This window comes from Pseudopipra pipra, chromosome 28 (assembly GCF_036250125.1).
Source record: "Pseudopipra pipra isolate bDixPip1 chromosome 28, bDixPip1.hap1, whole genome shotgun sequence".
In the NCBI taxonomy this organism is placed as follows: domain Eukaryota; kingdom Metazoa; phylum Chordata; class Aves; order Passeriformes; family Pipridae; genus Pseudopipra; species Pseudopipra pipra.
The window spans coordinates 4193899-4203017 of NC_087576.1; the positions used below are offsets into that span (position 1 = coordinate 4193899).

At 56.3% G+C, this 9119-nt stretch overlaps 2 protein-coding genes across 6 annotated transcripts in view; one reads left to right on the forward strand and one right to left on the reverse strand.

The window, feature by feature from the left end:
* PRNP (prion protein (Kanno blood group)) overlaps window positions 1-9119 on the forward strand; it is an 88711-nt gene that overhangs the window by 53132 nt on the left and 26460 nt on the right. The gene's annotated exons all lie outside the window — the stretch shown is intronic.
* Window positions 469-6772, reverse strand: DUSP11 (dual specificity phosphatase 11). Of its 5 annotated transcripts, XM_064638167.1 has the most exons (10): window positions 6628-6724; window positions 6057-6132; window positions 4924-5055; window positions 4317-4440; window positions 3657-3717; window positions 3319-3365; window positions 3067-3142; window positions 2397-2525; window positions 1321-1366; window positions 469-1247 (listed from the first exon to the last, which is right to left on the reverse strand). In XM_064638167.1, exons 1-10 carry the CDS (start codon window positions 6660-6662, stop codon window positions 717-719), a joined length of 1257 nt encoding a protein of 418 aa, XP_064494237.1. In that variant the 5' UTR covers window positions 6663-6724; the 3' UTR covers window positions 469-716. The 5 variants fall into 5 exon arrangements, with proteins under 5 accessions (XP_064494237.1, XP_064494238.1, XP_064494239.1 ...); XM_064638168.1 differs by lacking the exon at window positions 1321-1366 and having other exon boundaries at window positions 910-1247; window positions 6540-6772; XM_064638169.1 differs by lacking the exon at window positions 1321-1366 and having other exon boundaries at window positions 913-1247; window positions 6628-6723.

Here is a 9119-nt window from a genome sequence, read left to right on the forward strand (position 1 = left end):
GCACAATCCGCTTCCGCCCGGCCGTGCCGCGACTTCAGCGCCCTCAGCGGGACGTCGGGCGTGATGACGTCACCCTTAAAGGGGCAGCGCCCTTGGCTCCGGACCACCCCAAAACCGGCCCTTCTTTCCCCAAAACCGGCCCTTCTCACCCCAAAACCCCCTCCCAGCCCCAAAACCAGCCCTTCTGATCCCAAAACTGGCCATTCCCACTCTAAAACCAGCCCTTCTGCCCCCAAAATCAGCCATTCCCACCCCAAAGCTGGATGTCCCCACCCCAAAACTGCCCTTCTCACCCCAAAACCAGCCGTTCTCACACCCAAAACCGCCCTTCTGACCCCAAAACCCCCTTTCCCACCCCAAAACTGGCCCTTCTCACCCCAAAACGGGCCTAACAATCCCAAGTCCAGTCAGGCTCAGCCTTCCAAGCTCCTCAGGTCCACCCAGGGGGAAATCACAGCTCCACACAGGTTTTACACGCTGCAGGGATTTTACTTCAGCAAAAATGAGTGAAAAGGAGGGAAAGAAAAATCATATATTTTCAGGCCAAATCCTATTTCTTGTCATATATCGAGGAAACCAAGAAAAGCTCTTTCTGTTGAAGGTTAAGGGGTGTTCTTTTAGGATTCTCCCAGCTCTGAGTCTTTGTTTATTCCTCACATCCCTCTGGGAGTGGAGTTACAGTGTAAGAGTAGAAAATTCCTGCGAGATCCATAAAATCATCGGGGGGGGGGGGGTTGAGGAAAGAGAGAAAAATTAAAAAGCAGAGCCCTGCTGAGCTGAGCAACCCCCGGGCTGGCAGTTCCTGGCAGTTCCAGCCCCTCGTTCCAGCCGTTCCAGCCCCATCCCGGCGCTCCCTCGGGGCAGAGACGAGTCCATGGACGGGCTGTCCCGGAGCACAGCATTCCCTGGGAGCACAGCACTCCCTGGGAGCACAGCACTCCCTGGGAGCACAGCACTCCCTGGGCACTGTCAGGACATTCCCTGGGCCCTGTCAGGACATTCCCTGCTCCGTCCTCACGTGTTTCCTGCGCCGGTGCCGGCGCTTCCTGGCAGGTGTGGCCTTCTGGGAGTTCTGGGAATTCTGGGGGTGGGGGAAAGAGAGTCCCTTGGGTGACACCCAACAGTTCCTGGAGGCCAGGCTGCACATCCTCCTCTGCTCCGGGGCCTCCTGCCCGTGTCCCAAACCCAGGGGCTGTGCCAGGGCCGTGGGGCTGGGCTGGTGCTTCCTCTTGGCACTGCCAGCATTCCTGGAAGGAAAAAATCAGGAATCAGCCCAAATCAACCCCAAAAAGGAGGGCTGTGAAACCCCTCTGGGCTTACCTGGTGCCTTTTCCTGAAAGGTGGGACATCCTGGGAGAACGCCCAGCTCAAAGGAAAATGCAGTGAAAAAGGGAGAAAATGGGGGGGAACAGGGTGAAAGTGGGAGAAAATGGGAAAGAATGGGGCAGAAATGGGAAAAAATAGGAAAAACAGTGTTAAAATTGGTGTAAAATGGTGTAAAATGAGTCTGTGGGGACACGTGGCCAGAACTCGCCAGTCCTGCTGGGCCTGGTATGGGGGGAAAACGGGGGAAAACGGGAAAAATTGGGATAAAATGGGGTGAAAGGGAAAAAACTAGGTGAAAATGGGGGGGGAATGGGACAAATTGACAAAAAACGGGAAAAAGCAGGGGGAAATGGGGTAAAAAATGAGAAAAAATGGGGTGAAATGGGGGGAAAAACAAAAGGAAAAGGGGAAAATGGGGCGAAAACAGGAAAAACTGGGAGGAAACAGGAAAAACAGGAAGAAATGGGGTGAAAATTGGGGGAGAAATGGAAAAAAACCTCTTTATTTCCCACAGCAAGTGAAGTTTTCAGCAGGGATCATTTTTCATGCCCCTCAGGGTGGGGCTGGACAAGCCCCTCGGAGGCCCCCTGGCTCCACACATGTCCCTGCAGTGGGGCTGGAGCTCCCACACAGGTGGGAGCTGGGAGGACACCTCTCCCAGCTGGGATTTGCCCCCCAGGACAAGGGGAAGCTCCTTCCCTGCTGAGCCCAGGAACAGGGAGAGGCCCCACTTCACACTCAGGGAGGAGCTGCCTCACTTGCTGATCCAAAATCCTTTAAATGCCTCAGCAGGAGAACATTCCAGCCCCACTGAGAACCAGCTCCAGCCCTGGCAGTGATGTCATTCCACATCCACAGGCACAGGAATGTCACTCAGAGGCAGAGCTTTGCAGGCACAAGAACCTCACCACTGATACAATACTTTCAGAGAGGTTTTTTCCCCCCTCAGAGCTGGGAAGGCAATGGGTGGGTCTCGGGAAAAGTCCAGTTCAGGGTGTTTAAACCTGAGGGAGCAGCTGTTGGCTGTGCCTGCTCAGCTCAGGGCACAGAGGGCAGGGACAAACACCTACCTGGGCACTGCCAGGGGGGGCTGGGCCGAGCGAGGAGGGTGGGCTTTGACCATCTGCTTTCTGGGGTTTGCTGGGGCACTGCTTTTTTCTCTGAAGGGGCCTGAGCCCAAACTCTTCAGTCCACACTTCCTTAAAGAGAATTCCGTGTGTTCCTGTGTCCACTGAGTGACCACATCAGCTCCCCACACCCAAACCCACCCTTTGTGGCACTGCTCACCCGGAAAGGGAAGGGCCAAGGAAAGAAAGCAGAGTAAAGGAAAGGATCCTTAAAGCCATCACAGAATCCCAGAATGGTTTGGGTTGAAAGGGATCTTAAGGCCCACCCAGTGCCACCCCCTGCCATGGGCAGGGACACCTTCCACTAGCCCAGGCTGCTCCAACCTGGCCTTGGGCACTTCCAGGGATCCAGGGGCAGCCACAGCTTCTCTGGGAACTCCATCCCAGCCCCTCACCACCCTCCCAGGGAAGAATCCATTCCCAATATCCCATCTAACCCCACCCTCTGTGAGTTTTAAACCATTCCCAATGTCCTGTTCTCCCTGCCCATTCTCCTACCTTCCCCACTGGCCTGTCCCACCTCCCTTCCTGGAGCCATCCACGTTTATCCCCTGTTCCTTTCCAGCAGCATTCCCAGGGCCCATCACTCACTTCTGGACACACCAGGACTCACTTTTTCCCAGCTCTGTTCCTGAGATCCTGGAGGTAGTTGGTTCTCTCTATGGGATGCCCTCGGGATTTGTTGAACACTGGAGAGGGACAGGTCTGAGCTACAACCTTTGGGGCTGAAGAGCAGTTAAAACCCTTCACAAGGATTTTAACCCCTTCAACCAAGCACAGCTCCCCTCCCTGGGGCCACCCCAAGCCTTCTGACCATCCCAAATCCCAATAAACACCCCACATCCAATCAAGAACCCACACTTACACTCTATGGCAGCGTTTGGCTCCATGCCTTCAACATCAATCAGGTACCTGAGCAGAGCAGCAAGAAAACCCTAATTACACACAATTAAGGAGGAAAACATCCACAGGTTGGTGATGATTCAAACAGAAGAAGGAACTGGGAGGTTTGCAGAGCTTTTATTTACATGCCAGACTGGAGTATCAGCATCTGCTGTGCTGAAATTGGAATAAAAAGTGTCCCTAATAAAAAGTGAAAATCTACAGAAGTCTGGGATACACAGATCACTTGACTCTATTTCCTTGGCATTATTTCCTCCTGGAAATGTCACCACTTAACCCCCTGTGATAAGGACAACTCACCTGCACACCAGGTATCCAGTCCTGTTCAAGCCATGGGTGCAGTGAACCCCAATGAGTTTGTCTGTAACACACAAATCAGAGGATATTTAAGTGTCTTTTCCCCAAAATCCCCCCCAAACAAGCCCCTCTGCATTAATCCTCCATCAGACACAAATAAACTACACAGAAGTGGGCACACACAATATTACATCACGATATTTTATGTCTAATTATGTTTAATTTATTTATTAATATTTACTTTTACCTTCTCTTACTAACTGTATTTATTATGTCTAACTTTATTTATGTCTATTATGTCTAACTAGCAGCCCTGATAGAACTCCTTACTTCTGCTACAGTCCCATGACTCAAACTCAATTAAAGTTCCACTCACTGCCCAATTATCCCAGAATCATGGAATGGTTTGGGCTGGAAAGGACTTTAAAGCCCCTCCAGTGCCAGTCCCTGACAGGGGCAGGGACACCTACCACTGTCTCAAGTTGCTCCAAGCCCTGTCCAACCTGGCCTGGATTATCAGGGACGACAGGAATTCCATCCCTAAAACAAACCCAACCTGCTGCCTTGACATTCCCGTGCCAAGGGAAGGAAAAGAAATTCCTACTGTTCCTTAAAACACCCCTGGCCCATCCCAGTACCAGAACACCAGAAACCCACACTCACCATTGTCTTTGTTGTCATTCAGAAACTTCTTTACCACACATTTGAACTGGAAAATGGTCTGTTTGTTTGGGATTTCGTGGCCCATGGTCAGGATCTTCGAGTAGCAGAGTGTGGCTGGGAGCTCCTGCAAGAAGCACAGTCCATAATTTCCAGAAAGAGCATAAGGATTTTTTTATTATTAATGAACCAGAATCCAGAAAATGAAATTTTCAACTGAGCCTAAAAGAGCAGTAACACAGTTTTAGGTAAGAAAAGCTCTGTTTCACTCCTTTGACATAGCACCAAAATTCCATATTATTTTTTCTGCCTCTCTTTCCTCCCTGGGGAGGGCACACAGAGAGGCTGGAACACTTTTCCACACAATTATCCACACACTCAGAGCTGTTTGCAATCAGGAGATCCCATAAAAGCAGCTTCAGGGTATCCTCAAACTTGTGCTGGTTGGTCTGGGGTTGGAGAACCCAGCGTGGTACTTGAGCAAGGACAAAGACCCCCATGGGGCTGCAATGGTTCATCTCATCCCCTGTCAGAGATTCCAGTGCCTCACACTCTTCCAGTTCTCCTCCTGGAAGCAAATCCTGCCCGTTCCCAGCCCTCCCAGACTCACCTCTGGCCCATAGTAGCGCCTGGTGTAGGTGAGGTCGATGATCAGCCCCAGCTCCTCCTTCCTCTCCCTGACTTTCCTGATGAGGTCACGAGGGGAAAACCTCTCCTCTGGAAGGAGATTCCTGTCAAAACTCTGAGGGGAAATCATGTTTCAGAGCAGACATTAAATTGGAGTGTGTGTGAGGGGCGGGAAGAATTTCCTGCTCCAGAACTCCAGGAGACGAGGGAGAAGGACTCGGGGAAGGAGCAGAGGCTGAGGCAGGTGGACACAGAGTTACTGGGTCCAATCATGGCATCAGGGAAGGAGTTGGGTTGGGAGGGACCTTAAAGCTCATCCAGCTGCACCTCTGCCATGGGTAGGGCTGGGCTTTGGGACAGCTCAGCTGTGGGCTTCCAAAAGTCACCAAAAACTTCCCCTGAGGCAGAACCACGGTGAGAGACACCCCCAGACACCGAAGGTGCTGTTTGGTGGCAGCTGTAAACCAGGTCCTTCAGCTCAGACCCATGGAATCTCAGAATTACTGAGGCTGGAAAAGCCCTCCAAGATCATCAAATCCACCCTGTGACTGATCCCCCCCAGCCCAGAGCATGGAGTGCCACATCCAGGCCTTCCCTGGGCACCTCCAGGGGTGGGGACTCCACCACCTCCCTGGGCAGTTCCAGTGTTTAACCAATCCTTTCCATAAAGGAATTTCTCTGATGTCCAACCTGACCCTCCCCTGGCACAGCCTGAGGCCGTTCCCTCTCCTCCTGTCCCTTGTTCCCTGGGAGCAGAGCCCGACCCCCCCCGGCTCCCCCCTCCTGTCAGGGGGTTGCAGAGCCAGAAGGTCCCCCCTGAGCCTCCTTTTCTCCAGGCTGAGCCCTCCCAGCTCCCCAGCCCGACTCTCCCCCCTGTGCCAGGTGAACACCCAGCCCTGCTCCCCACCACGAGCTCTGGGACGCCCCTGGACTCACCCCTGGGTGTGTTTCAGGTGGGTCTGTTGTGCCACAGGGACCCCTCACAGCCCCCACTCCCCAGATGTGGCTCTGGCACTGTGTTCATCAGGAATTCACTCCCTGAATCTCCACAAAGTGCCCCTTTCCCAGGGCTCTTTCCCACCCTAATGCCCCCCCAGACCCCTGGGGATCCCTCACCTTCTTCAGGGGCACCTTGAAGGCAATGAAGCGGGTTCCTGGCATCCTCCTGCCCAGGGGGATGTAGTCTGTCCACCTGGATCCGGGCACGGGGGGGTTAAACTGAGGGAGAGACCCCAGGCCCGGGACCCTCAAAACCCTCTGCACTGGGGACCCTCAAACATATCCCAGGTCTGGAGACCCTCAAACCCTCCCCTGGCCCCAGGACCCTCAAACCCCCAGGCCCAGGACCCCCAAACCCTGCTCTGAGAACCTCAAACGCCCTCAGGCTTGGGGACCCTCAGACCCCCTCAGGCCCAGGACCCTCAAACTGCCCCGACCTTCAAATCCGGGACCCCCAAACTCCCCCTGGCCCGAGGACTCTCAACCCCCCCTGGTCCGAGACCCTCCAACTCTCCCTGCCCGGGACCCCAAACCCTTCCAGACCCAGCGACCCTCACACGCCCGCGGACCCTTAAACCCCCATGTCCCGCAGACCCTCACCCCTCTCCCCTCCCTCGCCCACGACTCCCAGTGACGTGGCCACCGCGGTGGGTCAGGGCCGGGCCGGGTCGGGCAGGGCCGCACTCACCGCTCGGGGACGCGGGCGGCCCCCCTGCCCGCCATGACAGCGATGGCGCCGCGCCCCGCGCGTCACTTCCGCTTCCGCCCCGGCCCCGCGAGGACAGCAAGGCCACGCCCACGCTGAAGGCCGCGCCCATAGCTATGAGACCACGCCCACAGATCGTGGCCCACAGACGGAAGAACACGCCCACAGGCGGTGAGACCACGCCCCCCGCGGCCCTGCGGGGCTCTGACGCCGCCTAGCGGTCACGGTGGGAACGACAGCGGCGGGAAAGGGAGAGGGACAGGGACAGGGACAGGGACAGGGACAGGGACAGGGAGAGGGAGAGAGAGAGGGACAGGGACAGGGAGAGGGACAGGGACAGGGACAGGGACAGGGACAGGGAGAGGGAGAGGGACAGGGAGAGGGACAGGGACAGGGAGAGGGAGAGGGACAGGGACAGGGACAGGGACAGGGACAGGGACAGGGACAGGGAGAGGGAGAGAGAGAGGGACAGGGACAGGGAGAGGGACAGGGACAGGGACAGGGACAGGGACAGGGACAGGGACAGGGAGAGGGAGAGAGAGAGGGACAGGGACAGGGAGAGGGACAGGGACAGGGACAGGGACAGGGACAGGGAGAGGGACAGGGAGAGGGACAGAGACAGGGAGAGGGACAGGGACAGGGACAGGGACAGGGACAGGGACAGGGAGAGGGAGAGAGAGAGGGACAGGGACAGGGAGAGGGACAGGGACAGAGAGAGGGAGAGGGACAGGGAGAGGGAGAGGGAGAGGGACAGAGACAGGGAGAGGGACAGGGACAGGGACAGGGAAAGGGAGAGGGACAGGGAGAGGGAGAGGGACAGGGACAGGGAGAGGGAGACAGAGAGGGACAGGGAGAGGGACAGAGAGAGGGAGAGGGACAGGGACAGGGAGAGGGAGAGGGAGACGGAGAGGGACAGGGAGAGGGAGGCGGAGAGGGACAGGGAGAGGGACGGGAACAGGGAGAGGGAGACGGAGAGGGACGGGGACAGGGAGAGGGAGACGGAGAGGGACAGGGAGAGGGAGACGGAGAGGGACAGGGAGAGGGACAGGGACAGGGAGAGGGACGGGGACAGGGACAGGGAGAGGGAGAGGGAGACGGAGAGGGACAGGGAGAGGGAGAGGGAGCGGGAACGGGACAGGGAGAGGGAGAGGGAGCGAGACAGGGACAGGGAGAGGGACAGGGACAGGGACAGGGACAGGGACAGGGAGCGGGACAGGGAACAGGACCTGGACGAGGAGCGGGACCAGAACCAAGATCAGGACCAGGACCAGGATAGGGCTGGCACCAAGACCTCCTGCTTTTCCAGCCAAGCCTGTAATTAGTGCTCGGCTGAGGAGCAGGAGCCAACCCTGGGAAAGAGCTGTGGCTGCCACGGTACATGGGACAGGGGCTGGCTGAGCCTGGAAAACTCATCTCACACCTGGCCAGTGAGTGGGAATTGCCAGAACCAGAACCAGGACCAGGACTGGGACTGGGACCAGGACCAGCATCACCGGCCCAGAACCAGCATCAATGGCCCAGAACCAGAACCAGGACCACTGTCACCTGCCCAGTACCAGAACCAGCATCAGTGCCCCAGTACCACCATCACCATTCCAGTACCAGAATCAGCATCACTGCTCCAGAACTTGTACCAGCATCTCGGTTCCAGTGCCAGCATCATCACCCCAGTATCAATGTCACTGTCCCGGTACCAGTGTCACCACCCCAGAACCAGCACCAGCACCACCACTCCAGAACCAGCATCACTGCCCCATACCAACACCACCACCCCAGTACCAGCACCACTGTCCCGGTCCCAGCACCCCAGTTCACCCCAACACCGGCATCACAACCCCAGGACTGGCATCTCCACCCTGCACCAGCACTGGTACCACCATCCCTGACTCGATCCCAGTACTGTCATCCCCACCCCTTGCTGGTACTGGCACTCCCAGTGTCAGCATCCCCTACCCCATCCTGCCACCAGCATCCCTGGAACCTGCATCTCCACCCCATTCCCAGTACCCACAGCTCCAGTACCAGCATCCCCCATCCCATCAGCAATGGGAAACCATCATGGGAATGGGAAATCAGGGTGGAGATGGAAAATCATCATGGGAATGGGAAATTATGGTGAGAATGGGAAATCATGGTTGGAATGGTAAGTCATGGTGGAGATTGGAAATCATGGTGGGAATGGGAAATCATGGTGGGAATGGGAAATCATCATGGGCATGGGAATCATGGTGGGACTGGCAAATCGTCATGGGAGTGGGAAATTGTGTTGGGAATGGGAAATCATCACTGGTATCCCCATCCCCACCCCACTGTGGGCAGCCGAGGCTCCTTTGCCGTGCACAGACACGCATATGAATGTACCATGCTAAGATCCCAGGCTTTCCTGACCCTGGGAATTTTGTCCCGGGATGGGGACCCAGCCCAGCCAGGGCAGGATTTTCCAGTCCTCAGCACCCTACTCCCAATAGGGTGGT